Source organism: Camelus bactrianus, chromosome 17 (assembly GCF_048773025.1).
Source record: "Camelus bactrianus isolate YW-2024 breed Bactrian camel chromosome 17, ASM4877302v1, whole genome shotgun sequence".
Taxonomy (NCBI): Eukaryota; Metazoa; Chordata; class Mammalia; order Artiodactyla; family Camelidae; genus Camelus; species Camelus bactrianus.
Window position 1 is genome coordinate 24,095,033 of NC_133555.1, and position 24,615 is coordinate 24,119,647.

The following is a 24,615-nucleotide window of genomic DNA, read 5'->3' on the forward strand; positions in this document are numbered from 1 at the left end:
CTCAAAATGATGTCCAGGATTGACATTACTAAACAAACGTGTATAAAATGTAATTACACACAAATGAGCTAAATAGGGTAGGCCTGTAATTGCAGGATTTTTTTTCAGCTGGTAATGTGGCACACACCTATTTTATTCTGTTATTTTCACCAACATGTAATTCAGTGCAGTTTTATCTTATGTACAGTTATTTACCAGTATTGATTCAAACCATATGCCATTGGGAAAACTATTACATATTTAATATCTTGAAATTTTTTAATATAAGCAAACCCTATTTCCATAAAAAATTTGTTCCATTAAAGTCCACTCCAAAATCTGGCACAGATATCCAAGTGTGTTCATTTGAGATTACTTTTACTTTTCTTTGCTGTGCACTTAAAAATACATTTGTTTTTTACATGTAAGTATTTTTAAATCACAATGTTAGCTTATTGCTTTTAGGGTACTAAAATTACATTTCTGGTAATATTTATAAGGGAAAAGAAAAGCTTGTCAGATCGTACTTTGTTCTCATGGCCTCAGCTCTTTGAATACTGTCCTTCTGTAGAGGTGGCGTGCAGCCACCTCTGGTTTACGATTACTGTACATTGATACGGTGTCTAGTAAATAGCACAAATAGGACTTAGAGGAGACCTGATTAGTCTCATCTCATTTGTCAGGTGGCTTAGAGAAGGAAAGGATGTGATATGTTTAAAAAATTTTATTGATTGCAGATTTTGTATGAAATAACCAAATCCTCTTGAGAGGACTTACTTGATTAACTCCCCTTTTTGGTATGTAGCAATTTATGTCCTGTGTTTATTTCCAAACGAATCATGGTCTAGGCAGTAGCTGACACCCAGGGCACAGGGCCTGCGTGTGAGCCCCCAGGTCATGTGGATCCAAAACCTTGTAGGCGCTGCACTCAGGGCACAGGCGCCGTCTTTCTGCCTCTCAGCCACAAAGGTGTGGAGGTTCAGGGTAGCCTCCTGCAGCTGGACCTTGAACCTCTCAGATCCTGGAATTAGCACTTGCCTTTTGAGTTGGTAGAATAAATGTTAGTGGGCTCTCTAGTAAGATGTGATCCCACCGTGGAGAGTTTCTGTGTCCTTGGAGTTATTTCCCTTGACTACAAACTCCTAACAGCAGGTGTTGGTTTATAATAGTTTCTTTTCTTTTCTTTTCTTTTTTTTTTTTTATTGGAGAGGGGGCTTCATTCACTTTTTTTGTCTTCACAGCAAAAACCAGAACTTTATAACTGGCATGAACATTTCCATTGCATCAAAAAACAACAAAATACCGAGAAATAAACCTATCCAAGGAGGTTTACCTATACTCTGGAAACTATAAAACATTAATGAAGGAAATGGAAGGTGGTACAAAAAAATGGAAAGATAGCTTGTGACCTTGGATTGGAAGAATTAATATTATCAAAATGGCCCTACTACCCAAAGCCATCTCCAGATCCAATGCAACCCCTGTCAAAATACCTATGACATTTTTCACAGAACTAGAACAAACAATTCCAAAATTTGTATGGAGCCATAAAAGACCCTGAATTGCGAAAGCAATCTTTTGTAGGTCTTTTTTTCTCTTTCTTCTTTGTGTTCTCTTTTCTTGTGGTTTGTCCCTTTAACATTTGTTGTAAAGCTGGTTGGTTGGTGCTGAATTATTTTAGCTTTTGTTTATCTGTGAAGCTTTTGATTTCTCCATCAGATCTGAACGAGAGCCTTGCTGGATAGAGTATTCTTGGTTGTAAGTTTTTCCCTTTCCTCACTTTAAATATGCCGTGCCACTCCCTTCTGTCCTGTATAGTTTCTGCAGAAAAATCAGCTGATAATCTTATTGGCGTTTCCTTGTATGTTATTTGTTGCTTTTCTCTTGCTGATCTTAATATTTTCTCCTTATCCTTAATTTTTGTCAGTTTGATTACTATGTGCTTTGGTGTGTTCCTCTTTGGGTTGATCCTCTGTGGAACTCTTTGCAGTTCCTGGACTTGGGTGACTATTTCCTTTTCCAAGGTAAGAAACTTTTTGGTTATTATCTCTTCAGAAATTTCTTCAGGTCCTTTCTCTCTCTCTCCTCTTTCTGGGACCCCTGTAATGCAAATATTAATGTGCTTCATGTTGTCCCATAGTTCTCTGAAACTATCCTCATTTCTTTTCATTCTGTTTCCTTTTTTCTGTTCTTCGGTAGTAATTTCCACTAATCTGTTTTCTAGCTCACGGATCCATTCTTCTGCCTCATTTAGTCTATTCTTGGTTCCTCCTAGTGTGTTATTCATTTCAGTGATTTTATTCTTCAACTCTTGGTGTTCTTTATATTTTCCAACTCTTTGCTAAAAACTTCTCTTTGTGCATATATACTCCTCTTGAGTTCTCTGAACATCTTTGCCATCCTTATTTTAAGCTCTTTCTCAGATAGATTGCCTGTCTCTTCATCATGTATTTCTTCTAGGATTTTATCTTGTGCCTTGGCCCGGAAGATATTCCTCTGCTGCCTCATACTGTCTACCTTTCTATTTGTATTTTTAGGTAGGTTAGTTACATTTCTCAGCCCTGGAGAAGTGGCCCTGTGTGGGAGACATCCTGTGTATCCCAGCAGTACACTCCTCTCTTATCACCCAAGGGCCAGAGTCGAGCTGGTCCTAGTGTAGAGTCTGGCCTGTGTTTGTGGGTGACTTTCAAAGGCTTTGGGGTTGTTGTTTTCTTATTTCTGGTATCTGCCTCCTGGTGGATGAGGCTGGACTAGAGGCTTATGCAGTTTTCTAGGCGGAAGGAGTCAGTGCCTGCCCACTGCTGAGTGGAGCTTGGTCCTGGGCCTCTGGTGGGTACGGCTGAGTCTAGAGGTGTTTGTGGCTCAGGAAGTCTGCTGATGGGTGGGGCTGTGTTCCCACCTGCTATGTTGTTTGGCCTGAGGCTTCCCAGCCCTTAAGCCTACAGGCTGCTGGGTGGGGCTAGGTCTTGGTGCTAATGATTCAGTCAAAAAGACAGCCTTCAGGAAAGGTCATGTAGATGAATGTTCCGGGAATGTCCGCCATCAGCTTTTATGTCCCCTGGGTGAGCTGCAGCTGTCCCCTACCTCCCCAGGAGACCCTCCAAAACCAGCAGGCAGGTCTGGCCCAGGTTACTATGAAATCACTTCCTCTGCCCTTGGACCTGGCACATGTGAGATTCAGTGTGCTCATCCCAAGAGAATGAAGTCTCTGTTTACCCCAGTCCTGTGGAGTGAAGTCCCACTGGCCTTCAAAAACAGAAGTCCTGGGGTCTCCTCCTCCTCCTAATGCTGGAACCCCACCTGGGGAGCCAGACTTGGGGCTTAGAACTCTCTCTCCTGTGGGAGGGCCTCTGTGACTTAATTGTTCTTCAGCTTGTGGATAATGGGGCCTTATTATATCGTGAGCGTGCCCCTCCTACCTTCCCACTGTGGTTCCTTCTTGGTTTCCAGTGGGGGAAGATCTTTTTTGTTGGGTTCCAGTCTTTTTTTTTTTTTTTTTCCAACAGTTGTTTAGCAGTCAGTTGTGGTCTTGTTGCAGTGGAGAGACGAGCTCGTGGTCCTACTACTCTGCCATCTTGACTGGAAATCCTTCTATGATAAGTTTCTTGATAAATGCATGTTGAATATAAACTTGGCAACATGATACATGCTTTGTTTCTTTTCCTTTTTTTTTTTAAGCAACAAAAAGCAGTCCTATATTACTCAAAAATGAAGTAAAAGAATTTACCCCTTTTTTTTAGGAAGTTTCTGCTAGAATTTTGTAATGATTGATGTAATTGTTACTCATCTCTAATGAATTGTTTCCTCACATGAATATTAAGTTGTCTGAACTTCTGATTTTCAAGTGAAGACAGAAATTTGGATTTTCATGTGAAATCTTCCAATTTTTCAGTGTTAGCAATTAATTCAAATAAAAAACAACAAAACACACAGATACGTGGACACACACACCAGTGGACTGATGGTTTGCAACTTTCAATGTATCTCTCATTTTGTAAATTCATTGTTTTTTTTGTAACATGTTCTCAAATGGATTAATTTAGATCTTTTAGTTACGGTTGCCATCTAATCCTACTTTTTTGAGGTTACACTTTAGTTCTTTTAAAATCAGATTTTGGGATCTTTCTAAAAAATCTCCCATTGCATTTTCACCATTATTCTCTTGAGTAATAGCTACAGATATCTGCTCCTATTCTTTGCATTTTAACCTTCTTAATTTCATTTTCAGAAAATAACCTTAAATTAGGTTTGGAGAGTAACTTGCCTTAGGTAGCACGTGCCACTTTGGGTCCAAAAATGCAAGTAGGAAAGACTAGGGCGTGGTTAGCCTTCTCCTTGCCTTTTCTTCTACTTTCCCCCTTTCTGCAGTCTTCTTTATGGTCAGACTAATTTTCTTCAAAACACAGTTGAAACTTGTAGCTTTCCTCCTCAACCTCCTCAAACCCTGAAGTGGCTGTTCATTGCCCTTTGAGTAAAATCCACGTCCCTTCCCATGGCCCTGTTTGATCCGGCGCTCTTCCCAGTGCTCTCATCTCTCACCAGCCTCCCCTGCGTTCACTCTGATATTGCTGATGTCTGCCCAGCTCAGGTCCTGCCTCGGGAGCCTTGCCCTCATGTTCCCCCTGCCTGGAACATCTTCCACAGAGCTTTTTATGTTCTTCACATGTCACTCCCTGAGAAAGTCCTCGCTTGTCTACCTTGTCAAAAATAATTCCTTTCACCATCATTTTCTGTCCTCCTTTTTTTCCCTTTTCATATTCTTTTTCATTGTAGGTTATTGTAAGATACGGAATATACCTCCCTGTGCCATACAGTAGGACCTTGTTGTTTATCTGCTTTATACATAGTAGTTAGTATCTGCAGATCTTGAACTCCCAGTTTATTCCTTCCCACTCCCTTTCCCACTGGTAACCATAAGTTTATTCTCTATGTCTGTGAGTCTGTTTCTGTTTTGTAAATAAGTTCATTTGTGTCTTTTTTTTTTTTTTGATTCCACATATAAGTGATATCATATGGTATTTTTTTTTCTCTTTCTGGCTTGCTTCACTTAGAATGGCATTCTCCAGGGCTATCCATGTTGCTGCAAATGGCATTATTTTACTCTTTTTTATGGCTGAGTAGTATTCCTGTGTGTGTGTGTGTGTGTGTGTGTGTGTGTGTGTGTGTGTGTGTATGTGTGTGTGTGTGTATCTCACATCTTTCTCCATTCATCTGTTGATAGACATTTAGGTTGTTTCCATGTCTTGGCTATTGTAAATGGTGCTGCTGTGAACACCGGGGTGCATGTGACTTTTCAAATTATAGTTTTCTCCGGATACATGCCCAGGAGTGGGATTGCTGGATCATATGGTAAGTCTATTGTTAGTTTTTCAAAGAACCTCCATATTGTCCTCCATAGTGGCCGCACCAATTTACATGCTCACCAACAGTGCAGAAGGGTTCCCTTTTCTACAGACTCTTTCTAGCATTTATTATTTGTAGACTTTTGAATGATGGCCATTCTGACTGGTGTAGGTGATACCTCATTATAGTTTTGACTTGCATTTCTCTAACAGCTAGTGATGTTGAGAATCTTTTAATGTGGTTGTTGGCCATCTGGATGTCTTCTTTGGAGAAATGTCTACTCAGGTCTTTGCCCATTTTTTGATTTGGTTGTTTTTTTTTTTTTTATAGTAGGCTGTATGAGCTTTTTGTATATTTTGGAAATTAGCCCCTTGTTGGTCACATCAGTTGTGAAAATTTTCTCCCATTCTGTAGGCTGTTTTTTTGTTGATGCTATCCTTAGCTGTGCAAAAACTTTTAAATTTAATTAGTTCCCATTAATTTCTATCCTCTTAACTTATTATTTTTTTTATACTACTTACCTCTCCCTGGCACATATTTGCATGCAAGTGTGTGTGTGTACACATGTACACAGACATACACATAAACATGTGCATCTGATATATTTGCTTACTTGTTCGTTGTCTTTTTCACCCGCTAAGTATACATTTCATGAGGCAGGAACCTCGTATGTCTCGGTGATTACTGTATGCTTAATATCTAGAACAGCACCTAGCCCTATTCTGCGTAGCTGAATTGTCGAAGAAATGAATAGATAAGATCTAGCCAGCCACTGTGGTACTGAGTGATTGAAGAGAGATGTCAAGTTTGGAAAGGGCCACAGAAGCCAAGTTAGGAAGACATTGCAAGTTAGGACTCTGCTCTCTCAGTGATGTACATTTGACATATTGGCCTATCATTGTAGCCAGTGGTCCCAATAGGTTTTGTTTTTTTTTTTTTCAATTTTAGAAATTTGACTTTCTATATTGTATGATAGAATTTTAAAGTGGTGTGTTAAACATGCTGTGTACAACCACATCCTCATAAGTGACTTACTAAATTCATGGTGTGATTTTGCATGAGGAGTTCTATCGTGATATAAAATCTATTGGAAAGTTATCTTTTTTGAATCTGCGCTGTCATTTTAACATTTGACATTCACGATAAAATCCTGGAGATGTGTTTCATAGTAATACTTCGAATTTCTGTCAGATAAATAAGGATTTAGAGAAATAAGAAGAAATAATTATTTAAATAGTTTTTTCTTCTTTTTGTGTATCATTGTATACAAGTTCTTGGTAGAGAAGGAAGTCACAGTAGACGCAACATAGAAAATACGTTAAATTGTTGAAGTATTTCAGCACTGTTGAAGATTTTCTTATAGTTTTTGTTACAATCTTGTTTTGCATGTTAACTTTTCATCTATTTGTGTAAGACAAGTTTTCTGACAGCTTGGAATGCTTTTAATTTTTTTTTTTAAGATCATTTGTTTTCATTGACAGTTTAAACATAGTCTGAGAGTACTGACAGGACTTTACAGAAAGTTCTGTGAAGAAGGAAACTTTATTTTATGTAAATGTATTTCTCTGCCAACTTTCCTATACACAAATACATCCATGGGAAATTTCTACCTTGACTAAGAGTAGGTCACCCTTAAACATAGCATTTATAGGAAAAGAAATACAGAAGGAGTTAACTCATCCTCCTGTCCCAGACATGATAGACATTTTAGCCCAGTTTGTGTTGTGAATTTAACCTAAAGAGTCTGACATTTCCCCCTGAAACACCCTGGAGCCCTGCACTGATACCTGTGGGAGAGCTACTGTGTGGTGAAACCACCTTGTTGCCGAATGAGAACACATGGATCCCAGCTCCAGGTTTCCTACGGAAGAACCCAGTTTCATCATTGGCCAGAAAGGGAAGCTGTTACCTTCGCAACTTCACAGGATACTTATGAGGGCCACATGAAATAATGCATACGGAAGGGCTTTCCTTATTGATAGACAATATGAAATGCGGAGTTTGCATTTTTGAGTCGCATTAATGGTAAAGCGGATCTATTTTATTAGACTGTATCACACATAGTCTTGTTACATTGGTTAAAAAAAAAACCAAACCTTACTATAAATTGCGTAATTTAGAAGATGGTTCTATCTCACGGACTAAGGTTTCCTTAATAGCAGGTCTCTGGTGTATTTTAGTTCAGATTTATTCTTTGAATTTCCAGTTCCCATTTTGTCAAAGATAGTATATTCTTTGAAATAACAAGACTTGAAAAGACTGATGAACTCTAAATTTATTGAGCATGTGAATAAAGATATTTATTCACTTATTTAATGTGCAAATAAAGGTAGATTTTTGACACTAAATCTTAAAAGTAGTATCCTTAGCTTTTTATTTTTTTATTAGGCTTTGTGAACTGATTTTCCTGTGCTTTTTAGACTCAAAAGAACTGAATATCCACTTTTCATTCTGAAACTTCAAAAATCACTGATAAGTACATAATCTAAAATTTAAAGCTTTTTTAAACCCACAAAGTTTCCCAGGAGAGGATTAACAACTCTATTGGACTTTGAGATATTTCTTGGAAGCAGAAAATTATAATACTCTTTAACCCTCAGATGAATGAAAAAATTCAGTTATTTCTGACTTTCTGTTTAAAAGAGAGTTGCACTATTTGTATTTAAATTTTGCAATTATTCTTAGAGACACTTTAAATTAGAGTGAGCTTTATTCCAAAGCTTTGCAAGAAAATTCTGATTTATCTTTCAGTAGAGGTATGTTTTCATGAAAAAAGTTGAGAAAACTGATGTGAATCAGACAAACGGTCTGTTTCATAGTCTTTCTTTGGCAGTAACGTCACTGATACCCGTGTCCTCAGTGACTCTCACCTTCAGACAAAATCCAAACTCTGTAGCTTGATAATTAAAGTCTTCCATGGCACAGACCTCGTCCTACTTTTCCAAGTTCTCATTTTTTTATGATGCAAATTTTGTTTATGCAAGATTTCCCCCAACATTTAGGTAAACAGAATGTCCTTCACTACCTGTTTTGTCATTCAAAAATCTACCCATCTTTCAAGGTTCAGCTGAGGCATCATTTCCTTCTTGAACGTTTTCTGTGAACTCCTGTGGCACTTATTTATGTTAACAATTCTCATCTATTTGGGACCTGACGATAAACTGTCATGTATTGTTATTTAATTTTGCGGGTCTGCGTATATTCTTGTACATTCTACCTTCCCGCTTTTTATGTTCAAGGGACCCCACTCCACCGACAGCTTTTTGAGGATGTTGGCCACTTCATCTGTTAATGCTGGTTTCTTCTTACAGAGTAACACATATCTCATGACCTTATTCTTCGCCCCCCACCTTTAAGGTCTCAGGAACAACACCTGCTTAACAAGGTAGAGAATAGTTTTAGGGCAAGCTGTCATAGCGAGAGTTAAGAATCAAGTGGTATGGTTGTAGGTTAACTACTGAGAAACAGTTTCCAGGGGAAATTCATCATCTGAACATTGGGTAGGAGTGAAGTGAGAGGAATGACAGGGATAAATAGAAATGAAAGAGTGGGTCTGTGGATCGGTGAGTGAATAGATTGGAAGTGGCTAGAACAAAGGTGTGATCTGAAGGGAAGAAGAAATAGAAGGTCAGATAAAGGTGGTGTTTAAAGGGAGGGATGATGACATATTTAAAGTCAAGAGTTGACATTTGATGCAGTTTAGGAAGAGAACTATTGAAATGTTCTAAAGATGACTGACAAGGTTAAATTGGTTTTTAAAGGAAGATTAATTAACAGCTTGGTACTCGCCTTCTCTAAAACCATCTTTTCAAATACATTCATTAAACATATTCTTTTATCCTTTTTGCTCTGTATCTTGTGTGGCTTGCAGATAGCCTGCATGCTGCAAAGTCAACATTGTGCTTTGATTTCTTTGGACACTCTGCCAAAGTATTTTTTTTAATACACTGGTTATTCTCTAATAATGAATTCAATCTTGCCTTTTTGATTTCTGTTTCTCACACTGCATAATGTGGATGTAAATCTGAATGTAGTGTTCTGTGGTCTATGGGACTGTTTTAACAAAGCAACTTAATCTTATGTTAATGGCAAAAGAAAAGTGTGATTATGTAAAAGCGTTCCCTCTGTTAATTTTAGCTCAGTTTTTTTTACTTAGGGATTGTACTAATCTCCTAAGCTTTTCCCTAAACTAAATACATTAACAGCTCCTAATTAGGCTTCCATTAAACCAGATTTATGGAACATCACTAGGAAAAAATACCTCCAGCAAGTATTGACTTATATTTGGAAAATAAAAACAGCTTGTAAGGGTATGGCTCTAAATATAAAAAATATTTTACTCCTTCCCATAAATCATTTTGAAAGAATAACCTATTTACTAGATACAGAATTCTGGGTTGACAGTTTGGTTTTTTTTTTCCCAACCCATTACGTTTGTCACTGTGTTGTCTTAGGACTTGCATGGCTTCTAACACGAAATCCACTGTAATTCTTACCTTCCTTTTCAGTAATGTGCGTTGCTGTTCTTCGTTGGTTTTGAGCTGCAGCAATTTGAATGTGATGTACCTAGATGCAAATTTTTTTAAAGTTCATCCTGCTTAGTTTTCTCTTAGCTGTTTGTATCTGTGACTTGGTGTCATTAATATTGGAAAATCTAGGCCACTATTTCCTCAAGTATTCTTTCTGCCCCTTTCTGTCTTCTCCTTTGGGAGTTCCGGTTCTATGTATTTACAGTGTTTGATGCTGCCCACAGTCCTTGGATTCTCTGTGGTGTTTTTTGTTCTCTCTTTATCTCTTTGCATTTTGTTTTAGGTCCCATCTATTAACCTTTTTTCAAGTTCACTGATTCTAATAAGTGTATGACCTTGTGGTTTTATGTTATATTTACTTGATGACCAATAATATCAAGCATCTTTTTCTGTGTTTACTTGCCTTCTGCGTATCTTTGGTGAAGTATCTGTTCAGCTATTTTTCTTATGTTTAGAATAGTTTGGATTTTGCTTGTCCAAATCATTTTTGGATTGTTTCACGATAACTGGTTTTTACCTGAGTCGATGCTACTGCTATTTACTTAGATGGTGGAAGATAGGAGGAGGAGGAGGTGAGGGGCAGAGTTGTGCTTGGGTCATGTTAAATTTAGGATCCTTATTAAACACACAAGTGGACATGTTAAAAAATCAGTTGGATATTAATCTGGAGTTTGCAATATAGGTTGGAACTAGAGATATACCTTGGTAATTATTGGCATATAGGAAGCATTTAATTCTGTGGGATTGGATGGAATTACCTGGGTTCAGGGATATATATTGGGGGAAAGGGCTACTGAAACAGAAGCCTGGGGCAGGCCAACAGTTAGAGGTCGAAAATATGAAGTGAACACGCACGGCAACTTGAGAAATAGCGGGTATTGAGGTATGAGAAAAAATTATGCAGGTATTGAGGTAGGAGAAAAAAGTTGTCTTTAAATCCTGAGTAATTTTCACTCTCCAGAAGTACCTAATGGAGCCTCATTTCTCAGACCGCCACGTAGTTCTCAGAGCCTTCTTTACCAGTGAGGTGTAAGAGAGACATCAAAAGAAAAGTCATAGGGAAAAAGAGATGTGTCAACCTCTAAACTTTGTGTTCTTGCTCAGTAGATGGGCCTGACCACTTTATCTGTCTTCCCCCATTACTCCCTGTGCCCCTCTCTGATTTAGTGTTCTTCTTTGCCCTTCTACCTGCCATTTTATTAAATTTTACTTAGGTATTTGTTGTCTGTCAACTGTAAGTTCCAAGGGGTCAAGGACTTTATTTTGTGAACTGCTTTCTTTATCCCTAGTGCCTAGAATCCTTCCTGGTGCATAGTGGTTGCTGTGTAAATATTTGTTGAGTGCTGAAAGCAGAAAGCAGTGTGGTCAATCTGGTGACAAGTGAGTGGAGTTGAAGGTAAAGAACAAGGTGTTTGGAGAACTTTGATAAGAGCTGTGCTGTGGGGACAATGGAGCCCCAACTTAAACAGGCTGAGAGAATGGAAGCTAGGAATGGAGCTTGTGAGTACGGACAACTCTTTCTAGAAGTTTTATAGTCAGAGTGAAACAGCAAAATGAGATGATAGTCAACGGAGCCTTGGCTCAAGAGAGGTTTTTCTAAGTTGGTGATAATAGAGCATATCTGTATGATGAATGATTCAGTAAAGAAGTATCTGATTCAGCTGAGAGGAGGATAATGACACACACGAAGTCCTTGAGAGGACAAGGCCTGGGCCGCCTACAAGTAATAGAAGGTGGAAGGTTGGCCTTACATAGGAGCAAGGGAGGGGAGGTAGAGGTTACAAGCTACAGAAACAGGGAAGTTAGATCTGAGCTGACTTTTGTCTGAATTATTGGGGTAGAGTAGCCCTAAGTCCTTTACTTAAGGTTTCTGATGTAAAACAGCACCCAGTTGTCAGTAAAGGTGTCAGGGTATGCCATAAAGTTCCAGATTGTATTTCTGTTTGGAGTGTTTTTACAGCATAAGAAACCATGCCTTTCATTGGGGTTTGTTTTATGAATAGAGCATGTGAGAGGACTGCTAGCAGTAGACTGCAGCTGAGCGGCCATAGTCCACCTGCTCTAGTGCACACCCTTCCTTAGAGACGTGGGTCTCCTAAGAGTCTAACCCAGCACAGTTTTGTAACACTGAGCAAAGGGGGAGCTGTTGAGGGAGATGGGGGTGGGGTCAGCGGCTGCAGCATTTTATGTTTTCTTCAGTGCTGCTCAGAATTTCAGGGCATATTTAGGCCCAAATCCTTTTGACAATAACAAGGACTCCTTTATGCTTTTTGATAATCCTGGGGTGATTTTTAAAAGCCAGAGGATGGTTTAGGAATTCTATGGCCTGGGTGCTCACATGCACGCACCCACGTGAGGCCTTTGAGAAGTCGGATGAAGGGAGGAATAGGACATGCTGCGTCTACGAGAGAGAGTGTTTGGTTATTGGTATGGTGACAGCCTAAAAGTAAAGAATCCCTGGCAGCCTGTTGGGAATGCTCCAACACAAAACCAGTTCAGATATTCTTAACACAATGTGAGAATTTTGTCCCGGCCAAAGGTGTCTTAATAAATAATATTATTAATAAGTTCAGTTTAAATTTGCATGATTGTTGTGTATCTTTGCCTGGAAAATGTTTCATACCTAGTATCCTGTTATAACAGCTGATCCCATAGTATTTTTAAAATTTATTTTATTTTATTTCAGTTTTACTTTAATTTTTATTTTTTTATTGAAGTAGTCAGTTACAGTGTGTCAATTTCTGGTGCACAGCACAATGTCCCAGCCATGCATATACATACATGTATTCATTTTCATATTCTTTTTTCATTAAAGGTTATTACAAGACATTGAATATAGTTCCTTGTGCTATACAGAAGAAGCGTTTTTAAAAACTATTTTTATATATAGAAGCTAACATTTGCAAATCTCATACTCTCAGATTTATCCCTTCCCACCCCCTTTCCCCAGTAACCATAAAATTGTTTACTATGTCTGGGAGTCTGTTTTGTAGGTGAGTTCATAGTGTCCCTTTTTTTTTTTTTTTTTTAAGATTCCACATATAAGTGATATCATATGGTGTTTTTCTTTATCTTTCTGGCTTAAACCACTTAGAATGACAATCTCTAGGTCTACCCACTTTGCTGCAAATGGCATTATTTTATTCTTTTTGTGGCTGAGTAGTATTCCGTTGTATAAATACCCCACAGCTTCTTTATTCAGTCACTAGTCGATGGACATTTAGGTTGTTTCCATGCCTTGGCTATTGTATATAGTGCTGCTGTGAACACTGGGGTGCATGTATCTTTTCGAATTAGACCTCCCTCTGGATATATGCCGAGAAGTGGGATTGCTGGATCATATGGTAAGTCTATTTTTAGCTGTTTGAAGAATCTCCATACTGTTTTCCATAATGGCAGCACCAAACTACATTCCCCCCAGCAGTGTAGGAGGGTTACCTTTTCTCCACACCCTCTCCAGTGTTTATCATTGACTTTTGATGATGGCCATTCTGACTGGTGTGAGGTGATACCTCATTGTAGTTTTGATTTGCATTTCTCTGATAATTAGTGAGATTGAGCATTTTTTCATGTGTCTATTGGCCATTTGTATGTCTTCATTGGAGAATTGCTTTTTAGGTCCTCTGCCCATTTTTGGATTGGGTTGTTTTTTTTTGTTATTAAATTGTATGAGCTGGTAAAACCAGTGTTTTTAATCTTGTCTCTGAATCAAGGCATGGTTAGTAGTGACTTGTTTCTAAATCTTAATGTTCTCAAGTCTAAACTAACTGTCAGAAAATGGGGTTTTGGACCAGTGGCTTTTTGCACTCTTAATTCATGGCCCCATTCTTGGTAGCAGAAGTGTTTCCTTCTCTAGAGTTCTATCCTGGACAGTAACTGCCATGGAGTAGAGAACTGGTTTGTTACTTATTTTGAACAGTCCTAACTGCTGCTTCATGGAAGCATCTTGAGTGGACTTAGAAGCAGTTAGCGATGTGCGAGCCCCCACTACCCCATCCTGACTGGCTTCGTAGGATTTTAAAGATGGAAGAGCATATTGGTATTTATTTTATAAATTTATACTAAATACTTTTACTGTGCTTTCAGTTCTTGGTTTACCAGCTTGAGATGGAAGATGGTCTCAAAATTCGTATGCAACTGCTCGTCAGATCCAGGCAGGTTAGACCGATGACGAGGAGACATGATGTAACGGGTCAGATGCAGGCTCTGGTGAACTGGAGGGTAGATGCATCACCGAAAAGGGGCAACAGCCACTCCGCTCCAGCTTGTTAAGACCATGTGAGGACATGAGCCAGGTGGTGTAATACCACCCACGCTTTTAAAAGGAACTTGAAATCTGAATCTTAATATAAAAGTTTTCATTTTTTTAGATGTTGGAAACTAAAGAATTTTTTAAATTACAGCCTAAATATATCTGTAGAGTGACTATGATCTACAGGTCATCAATTTGTGACCTCCTGTGGACTCTGTGATACGAAGTATTGAGTCCCCATGGATGGAATGTGAGGAAGACTTGAGTTGTATCATTAGAGAGATTCATTCTTTTGTGCTGGACTGGTCTTTCTTCCAGACACCACTGGAAAAGATTAATACATTGTTTCTTAAATTCCAGTTACTTGTGGAGAATGAACTCCCAGTTCTTTCTCTCTATGGAAGGAAAAATCGGGAGCCCTGGTGGTAAGAGTTGAAATCCTAATGTAGGGCCTGTAAAAGTTCAGAGAGAACAGTGGACCCAAGCTGCCAAGTTTGGGACCCCTGTTTGGAAATGTCAGAATTCCTCATAGGCAGAAGCAATTGTAGCGATGCTGTATGTATGTATTTCATAAATTCTCCCAAAGTGTTGCCAGGGTATGCCCTTCATCCTACAGAGTAAATGTTAATAGGGAGAAATTGCTACAAATCTAGTTGATAAAGTGGAGAAATAATTCTAGTAACTTAGCAGCAGACTCATAAAGGAAATAGAGTTTGATTCAATATACAGGTAAAACTGTGTCATCGTTTACTCTGTAAAGGAGGAAGAACTCAGAAAAGCCATTTCTTTTTGGTTTTCTGCTTATGCAAAGATGACTACCAGCAATCATTTTACTACCATAAAAACTAAGACCAAGGGTCAGTGGGTATAAATGTGACCTGTTAAGAGAAACAAGTAATCTGATTTTTTTTGGATATAGATTATTTTGATAGAAATGCTCAGCACTAAATGAATACATCAAAAACCATACTTTATTTTATGTATAGCAATACAATTTACATATTAAATAACACTATAATAGAATGATTTGATATAGTTTTAAACAGAAGAAAAAAGGGAAAAATTTCAGGTTACAAAACCCCTCCCCCCGAACAAATTAAAAAAAAAAACAACACTTTTTCCAAATGGGTCAATGCAACGAATGTATTCAGTGACTAATTATGTCTAATCCTATTGCACAAATGGTCAGTGAAATTAAAAAAACCCAACTTTCACGATCACTGCCTCAAAGAAATAACACACGTTGGATTATTTTGGAATGCAAAGATGGTTCTTGCTACTTCAATACACAGAAAGTTGAATTCACATATCCACCACAAAGAAAAAAAAACTATGACAGAGTTGAAACTAGAAAAAAATTAGCTTTATATGAAAATATAAAATTCTATGATTATATACCATAGATACAAAGTTCCCAGAAGATGCTTATCCAAGCAACAAAATATTTACAGTTTTAATGATTTTAGCTATTTCAGAATGAAGTGAAAGAAACATGAATCGACACGAAGGCTGAGTTTTTTTGTTTTTTTTTTTTAGAAACAATGGCTGCTTGCTAGTTTCAAATGTCCTAACAAAAAAGGAGTCACTACCCCAAATGTTGGAGAGTTGCGACATTTTATAAAATCGACTGTCTCCTTTTCTGGAGATGTTTATTTCTTAAAACTCAAGATATTTTTCTTGAAATTAATTATCCTCTGTAGAAAATGCTTCCCTTTGCAAATATTTAACAAAAATACTAAAAACAGTTTAACAGCTAAGACAAAGTAGAGGCCAAATATCATTATTACAGTTCCCTCCTATTGGTAGCATGCCTTCTTTCTAGAGATAAGTGAAGCCAGTATTGTATGTTAAATGGCAACGAAGGGCAAGCGCAAAGGGGTAAGTGAAATTACAGCTTTAAAAAAAAAAAAAAAAAAAGCAGGCATTTTCCCTTCATATAAAAAGTCACTGGCACCATTTGAACATAAACTTTAGGAGACAGGAGTTGAAAATGTATTTTCCAGTATAACTGCTAAATTCTTAAGACAAACTACATTTTGATTATTATTTCTTAAATTATGATGAACTTGGGTTTCTGTTTCTAAATTTTTTGCTTAGAATTAGTAATACGTATCTTTGGTAAATTGGTATCTATATTTTAATTTTTAAATACAGTATATATGCATTTAAGAAAAAATTCATAACAAGGCAGTTGTGCTGTGTCATTATAAAACAATTAAGGTTATTTGTTGATTTCAGTATGTCACTCTGGGCTATAAACTGCAACAGCCAGACCTTAAATGCCATAGCCTTCTCTGACCTTGCTGGACTCTTCAACTTGAAATAAGACTCTAAAAAGCTCCAAGGCATACAAATTAGGAAAACCAATTCAGCTAATCTTAATCATCTCAAATTTCAGACGTTAATTTTTTTTTTTTTTTTTTTTTTTACTATGAAAGATGATATTGTGGTTTTGGATGCAAGAAAGAGTTCTCTCGATGGCAGTAAGATGTCTTTTTTCTGATGTCCAGCATGGCCACTTCTGATCATTGCAATTCAATTTTGAATGATGTGTGTGCATTGTTTACCTAGAGCTACATTCATACATCCCAAAAGTTAATTTTTATAAAATAGCACACATTAATTTGCAATCGCTGTCTTTCCTACTGCGTGCAGGTGGCAATAAACCTTGTTATGCAGTTAAGCAACATGCCTCTGTCTCAAAGAAAAGGCCATCTTTGAAACACTCTCTGGAAAGATGCAAGCGTATATTTGCCAATAACAAATGAAGAGTAATAGGATACACTCTGGTCAAAGTGAGGAACTGCCCTGTCTTCAGTGAAGTGTGTTTGGTTCACTTTGGCAAGATGGGTAAATAGCAGTTGCTCATCGCTCAGCGGGTCAGGATTTGTAGACTTTGGTTCAAGCCTGCGGTAGACACTCAGTGAATGTCTAAGCCTTCCTTGTAATGTTTCTATTCTATTTACTGGTTCTCTCTCTTTATCGTGATTCTGATATTCATCTAAGAGATGGTCACAGAATTGGACAGTAAGTGAATTGAGCCCTCTGTAAACAGCACAGAAGGGAATACTTGCCATGTGTCTTCTAATCAGTGTTTGTTTTTATTAAGAAAAAATTACAGAGGGACCACAAACCCCACCTTGAACGTTGCTTCCCAAAGTCAAGTCCATTGTGCCATCTACTGAAAAGAGCTCGTATCAGTCCTGCCTACAACTGAAGTAACCTACTTAACTGACCAACATGGTTTAGCCCTTGCCACGGTCTGAAACCTTTCCTGATTTCCCTCAGCCACCTGGCAGTTGTAGTGTTGCTTGCTTAAGTATTAGGTGGAATGTCTTTGTGTCCCCTCTGATGGGAGCAGAGGGGTGGTAAAGGTGTCTGTGTCCCTGGCACATACCATTTAGCAAACTTGGCTCACTTTGCATCTTTTCTCAGCCTAGCCCACACGGTTCATTAACAGTGGACTATCCTGTGTGGCTGAAATCTATGTGATGAAAAGATGAGATGGACCCTGGCAAGCTACGTATGAAAACTCTGCTCAACTGGCTTGTGCGTCAGAACTCCTGGGCTTGGCCTGGAGCCTGTCTCTCCTTCGCAGCTTGGGGCCTTCAGCTCCTCTCTGACAGGCTTCATAGAAAGCCACCTCAAGATAAGCAGCATCTCAGTGCTGGTTATCATGAATGTTTCAGTGCCTATCCAGACAGTATGATAGTAACCAGTGTGGACTTTTTGTTGAAGTTTATTGACATAAAAAAAAACGAAAACCCAAAACCCTTTTCTTTCTAACAGGCCCAGTTCTGGTGATGGCTTCACTTCTGACAGACGTTGTCCCTGAAAAGCAAATATGCAGCAGAGGAAGCAGATCTGAGTAAGGAGCTTATTTTTCTAACTGATGCTCCTGATTTTCCCATGATGCACTGCAGGGTGAACACAGCTCCAAGAGGTCACCTCCTTGGTTGGGCTCTGTAACGATGAGCAGCCTCTCTTATGGAAGTGAATCTGTTGTTCCTAAGCCTAGACTACACAGAAGCACACAACGTTGTCTCCTCCTTTTAAAAACTATTTGAAAATGTCACTATCCCCTTTTACTCAAGATTCTGATTTTCTCTAAGTCAGACTTACCCTGTGTGGGAGTCTGGATAGTCCCAAGACTCTTGCTAATATGGTATTTTCAACTTAATCCTAAACAGGAGAATGTATACAATTATGAGATTTATTGTGAAACATTTGGCAAAAAAGGAAAGAAAAGAATGTTAGCTATATAGGTAGTTTTTTTTTTATTAGATCGATATACGAGTAATAGGAATATCTTAGAGGACTAGTTTCAAAATTACACACCTGCAGAAATTCTCATTATTCCACCTGCTGTGAGGTATGGCATTAGAAACTGTGAAGCAGTAATGGAAGCTTCACTAAAGGGTTTCATGACTGGAGGTGTGTGAAATATTGCCATTTCTCTTTTGTAAAAGATGGCCCTGACTTTGGGGTGTTGCTATTTCAGAGAGGCAAAATGGAAATAACACACACTGTCCACATAGCTACTGTGAAAACAGTAATACAGAGATATCCTTTATTTTGACACAGTTGGGCATTTTTTTTAAAGCTATGAATATAAGTTTGTAACTAATAAGTGATGTTCACATGAAACAACTCTTAAACCTTCTCATTTCTTAATGGACATCTTCACCATCGTAAATGGAACTCTTTCAAGGCCGTGAGGTTGGCAGACCTTTTTAGTAGCTCCCCTAAACCTGCTATTCTCTAAAAGGATAAGTGTTCATCCACTCCGTTAAAATACAGAAGGCATTCAGTATTCAACAGTGCCTTAAAACAAAACAAAACAAAACAAAACAAAACAAACAGGAGAGGAGGACTGAGGAAAAGTACAGCATTGCCTGCTAGTAGAATGCAACTACTTGAGCAATAATAATAATGATTAAGAAAAATCAAGATTCACTGTCCTAACAAAGACCTTCACTGTACTGAATTAAAAAGTAGCATGTATGCAGTCATGGAATGTCACATCAGGGCTCGCTTTAGTATTAGATTATAGGCAGTAACACTGATCATATAGTGCAAACTAGGTAAGATCGCGTTTCACCGTGTGAAATGAACAGAGGTGCAAATGCTCAGTAGGATACCATTAAGACATAAAATGGCAAAAAATAAATATCAAAACTTTTATCAGTGTAAAAAAGTAACTGGGTTATTGTTATAACCTAGAGTCTGGCAAAAAAGGCCTCAAAAAAGTTCTCAGTCTTCAGAAGGTTTACAAATGAAGTGCCCTTGCAGGGTCCCGATCACACCAGAGACTCCATGCTCTCGGCAGGGTCCGATTCATCTGCAATCAGAACAGCACCGTTTTTGTCCGCCGTCATGGGACCATTTCCATTCTCTTTAGTGCTGACCAAGCTGAGCATTGCTTTATAGACAAACTGGTATTGTTCCTGTAAAACAAGAGGGAGACACTTTGAGCCAAAGGACAGCTTCATCACTTTGCCTCAGGTGGAAATGCCGACTCAAACTGTGACTGTGGAAAACAGACTAGAGAAACAGGAGTATGTGTTCATGCCAAGAAACGTCACAAAGAATCACTGGAATCCTTTATAATCCAGACCTACTCCTTCTTCGTGTCCTTTTGATCTCTGCTACCTTGGAATGAATTCTCAGTGTCGACAGGCCACTGAGGTAACAGGATACCCGTATTTTATAACCTGAGAATGCTATACTCTGGAAAACAGTTTCTCAACCTTAGCATTTTTGACATTTGGCCTAGATAATTCTTTATTGTGGAGGGCTGTCTTTTTTAGAAAAATCAATTAATTTTTTGAATTGAGGTACATCCGTTACAGTGTGTCAATTTCTAGTGCACAGCACAATGTCCCAGTCATGCAGATATATACATATATTCATTTTCATATTCTTTTTCATTAAAAGTTTTAATAAAATATTGAGTATAGTTCCCTGTGCTATACAGAAGAAATTTGTTTTTTTAAATCTATTTTTATATGTAGTGGTTAACATTTGCAAATCTTAAAAGTCCCAAGCATTTTGTGGAAGGCTGTCTTAGGCGCTGTAGGACCTTTAGCAGCATCCTGGGCTCTACTCACTTAACTCCATCCCCACTTGTGACAATCAAAAAAAGTCTCCAGACATTGCTGAACATCCTTTAGGGGGCAAAATCACCCCCAGGTAAGAACCACTGTTGTAAAGGGCGAGCCAGAGTTTCAACTGATGTTGTACAGGGTTCACAAATAAGCAGAGTACTTACAATGTCTGTGAATACTCCAGGCCTCATAAGATTGATCATTTTTGCAACCTGGAAAACATCCACGGCATTTTCGTTCTCCAGCTGCTGGGACAAGGTGGTCAGGGCACACAGCATTCCTGCTGAAACTGCGCCGTACCTTGGGGAGGAAAAAAAAAAATCGATTTCAGATTCACTAAGCGACTGAATACACTGGAATGAAATTACCATCACATGTGTACATGGAAGGGAAGCAGACTGTATAGAACACAAAAGTGAATGGAATGCGGGGCAAGGGGAGAGACTGAGAGGTGAGCGCACAGACGACATTTGCTGAGTGTGAAATTTCTCAGACTGGCTTTACCAGACGTTTAGCTTGGTACCTTCCATGAAGTGAGAAGTTCAAACTCAAGACTTGGGAGGGCTGTTCGATTTGATGTTGGGGACGAGGTGGGTGATACAATAGGAAAAATAGTATTTGAGAATTTTAACTAGAGGTTATTGGACAAGTAGAAAAGTGGTGGAAGGCTCTGGAAAAAATGTGTTCTAACGATCCCAAGCAGCTAAACTGAACTTCCAGAATATGAATAAAAATGGAAATATGTGGTTAAAAATGCAGTCAGAGAATTCTGAAACCGAGTTTCATATTTAGTAATTATTTCTGGCACTGAAGTGGAACTTTCCAAATATGAGCACCTTCTATAAAATTCTTGGAAAAATACGGTTCTCTTTGCTTCACACCCCGACACAAAAAAAAACGCTGAGCAGGGTAGCACTTTTTCATCAGGCCAGGTTGGCATCTCCAGTTTTTCCCGGAACCTGTGATGGCACATAGTTTCCATCTTAGTGACGAGAAAACAGATGGACTAAATGAATTGTTCAAGGTGGTGTTGCTGGCTGGTAGTAGAAATGAGACTGGAATTTAGATGCTTTGTGTCCACTGTTCTGTTAAAAACGATTAAATAGGCAGTTTCTAAATGTACTGTTATGTGAAATAAAAACATTACAGAGAACAATACAGAGACGATTAGCATGGCCCCTGTGATGCAAATAAGGCCGACTTCTCCCTAACCATCACGCCCACTTCAGAGCTAACTTGTCTAAGGGAAAAACTGTTAGCCGTTGAGGTACAGCCTTCCCAGAGTTAGGAATGTGGGAAGACGTCAGTCAAGCTCATGGTTTCATCTGCCGCACGCACGCCCGACCTCCTCGTTTCCCCACGGGTGGCCGTTTATGTTGTTTGTCCTTGTGCACGAGCGGAGCGGTGCAGAGGGGCCCGGTACCCCGCGTAGTAGTAGTCCCAGATGGACCCATTTTCAGTTCCGAAGATGCCGCCGTATTTCTCTCCCAAGTGGCTGTTACCTGTCTGCACTCCTCCCAACAAGAGAATACTTGTTTCTCTTCATCATTTCCAAGTCTGGCTTCGGCCAAGCTGACGGGTGAAGAGTGTATTTTCCAGCTGCTTTAACTTGCCTTTCCTTGATGACCAGGGGAGTTGAACGTCTTCTGTGTTTATTGACTATCTGTATTTCCTCTTCTGAAATTGCGTATGAATGTATTTTGGCCATTTTTCTATTAGGTCTGTCCCTTTTAAATGAATTTATTGGAGTTCTTTTGTATTTTCTGTCTTGCAAGTATGTTTTCCAGTCTCTTGTTTCTCTTAACATTGTGATCGTTTGTTAAGCTGACGTGTAGCTTAGATGTCATCAAATTTACTGATCTTTTTTGTTCTGGCTTCTTTTGAAACTTGTTTGAGAATGCTTTCTCTAACCCACTAATTAAAATGTATTCTGCTCCATTTTTCTGTTTAATTTTTTACATTTAATTGTTTAATTCCTTGGACTCTTATTCTTGTTTTGATGTAAGGCTGGAGTCTGACTTTAGTTCCTATAGTTACGGATGACCACTTGTCCCCGTGGTTAATTGCATAGTCTCGTCTTTCCTCACTGATGTGACTTGCATTTTTTTATCATACACTAAATTCTCATATACACAGGCCTGTTTCTGAACTGCTTTGGCCCTTAAATCTGCTTATTTTTTATACTGTATTTCCCCGCATTCGTTTAAATTCCTATAGGTGTTTAAATAAGTCATTAATTGTGGAAACTTGCTTTATTAGGTATTGTCTTGGCTGCCTCTACATTTATTGTTTCACTTTCCAAAAATGTTTTATAGAAGTGTAGTTGATTTACAGTGTTAGTTTCAGGTGTTCAGTGAAGTGATTCAGTTACACATATACCTACATAAATGTTTTTTCTTTTCAGATTCTTTTCCATTGTATGTTATTACACGAAACTGAATATAGTTCCCTGTGTTATACAGTAGGTCCTTGTTATACACAGTAACGTGCGTCTGTTAATCCCTAAGCCCTAATTTAAAAACTGTGGACTGCTTCCCAAATTGGTGTGTTATCCTTGTGCAAGGGCCATGCTCATCTTCTCTGTACTGTTTGAATTTTATTATGTGTGCTGCTGAAACGAGCACTGCGCTTTTTTTGTACTTCAAACATATGTATTTTCATTTTCCACTTGTATGCGTATTTCCATAGACCTCCACCCTTCTACGCCGTCCTGTCCCGTTTCACGTTAATTGTGACACTGGCCTGTCAAGGAGCACGAAAAGGTTTGCTGGGGCTTTGGTTAGGCTGCATTGAATATACAGACAGACGTGAGGAAATTAGTATCTTTGTGTTTTTCTGTTCATGAACATGATGTCTTTTCTGCATTTATTCAGGTCTTTTAAAAATAGATTTCACAGTTTTCTTCATAGTCTTTACCAATTTCATTTTGAATTCCTAGGTACCGTAGAGTTTCTGTTACTCTGAAGAATGGCCTCTTTTATGACATACTGTTTGGTTTCAGCTGATCTATAGGGAAGTTACTGCCTTTTCACACGGTGAACGTGCACCCAGCCACGCAGCACTCTTTTTAAGTTCTAATAATTTGTGGATTCTCCTGGAACTTGGCTACATCTTTATCTGCCAATAATGCCACTCCTGTCTCTTTCGAACTTTTATTCTTCTTCCGTCTTTTGCTTTTTACTGCATCGGCTAGGATATCAATAGAGTTTGCATTCTGACATTGTGAAGAGGTATCGTATTGTGTTCGGTAATGGTGAAGTTTCCAAGTTTTTAATATTGAATAAAAATACTTGCTGTTGGCTTCTGAGAAGTAACATTTATGAAGATAGAGAGGATGCTTCTGACTTCTGGTTTGCTAAGAGTGTTTCTTTTTGGGGATAGGGACTGTGAGTGGGTGTTATTTTATTGTATGCTTTCCAATGTTTATTGATTTTTTTTAAAACAGAAATTCCTTTCATAGTATCCTGAATTTACTGAGAGATTTTTTTGGTACCATTTAACTACTTGTATATTCCTAGGATAAATCGTACTTTTTCATGATGTATGTCATTCTTTTAATGTAACACACTGGGCTTTATCTGACAGTGTTTTATTTAGACCTTGGCACCCATACTCAAGTAAGTAACACTGGCCTATCTTTTTCTTAATCAAGGTTACATTAAATCTTCTCTGTCTTATTCTGTGTGTTCAAATGCGGTCCAAACTCAGTGGGTCTTCACAGTTTGAAAACTCATCCTTATATTGAGTTTGTAGTAACCACTGACGTGCGCTGTGCTCTGGGTGCCAGGCGCTCTTACAGGTTCCAGTGTGACCCTCAGAATCAGCCGATGCTGTAGTGCGGTTATTACCCGCATTTGGGGTTGAAGAGGCAGGGCACATCCAGGTGAAGTGGCCGGCCAGGGTCTCACAGCCGGGGAGCCTGGAGCTTATGTGTGAGCCGATACGCGTCAGTGGCTGGGAACAGAGACAGTATATGCCGTGTGTCCACCAGGTATCATTTATTACGATTAGGGAGTCTTAAAATTTATTTCTGTAGAGCTGTAGTTTTAAATGTGTTATTTGTTTTAAAATATTTCTATTTTTAAGCTTTGATTAAAGAAAATGTCAAACATACACACAGGATAGTAACTCCCACAGAGCTGTCGCTTAGTTAGAACAACTATCAGCTCGTAGCCAGTCTTGTTTCATGCCTGCTTCCTCCCCGTGGATTTTGAAGCAAATCGCAGGTATTCTTTTAATAAGTTATAATAAAACTCTAAAAGATAAGAACTTAAATAAACATAATAATCACACCTAAGCAAATTTTAACAATTTTTAAAACATTTGAGAACTACAGATAAGTGGTAGATTTTTTTTTCTTCCCAATGATAAATAAATTATGCCTTCTCTATTTTTTTCCTTCACC

The 24,615-nt window shown here is 38.4% G+C and overlaps 1 protein-coding gene and 1 non-coding gene across 6 annotated transcripts in view; both read right to left on the reverse strand.

The window, feature by feature from the left end:
- Nucleotides 1-15,056: 15,056 nt before the first annotated feature.
- PTPRG (protein tyrosine phosphatase receptor type G) overlaps nucleotides 15,057-24,615 on the reverse strand; it is a 673,139-nt gene continuing 663,580 nt past the window's right edge. For all 5 annotated transcript variants that reach the window (XM_074344575.1, XM_074344574.1, XM_074344576.1 and 2 more), the window contains 2 exons: nucleotides 20,375-20,510; nucleotides 15,057-19,550 (listed from right to left, as the gene is read on the reverse strand). In XM_074344575.1, coding sequence (XP_074200676.1) covers nucleotides 19,404-19,550; nucleotides 20,375-20,510 — 283 coding nt within the window. In that variant the 3' untranslated portion in view covers nucleotides 15,057-19,403. The remainder of the gene's footprint in view (nucleotides 19,551-20,374; nucleotides 20,511-24,615) is intronic.
- On the reverse strand, nucleotides 22,728-22,834 carry LOC123612286 (U6 spliceosomal RNA). Its single transcript, XR_006719509.1, has one exon. It is a non-coding gene; the product is annotated as a U6 spliceosomal RNA (small nuclear RNA).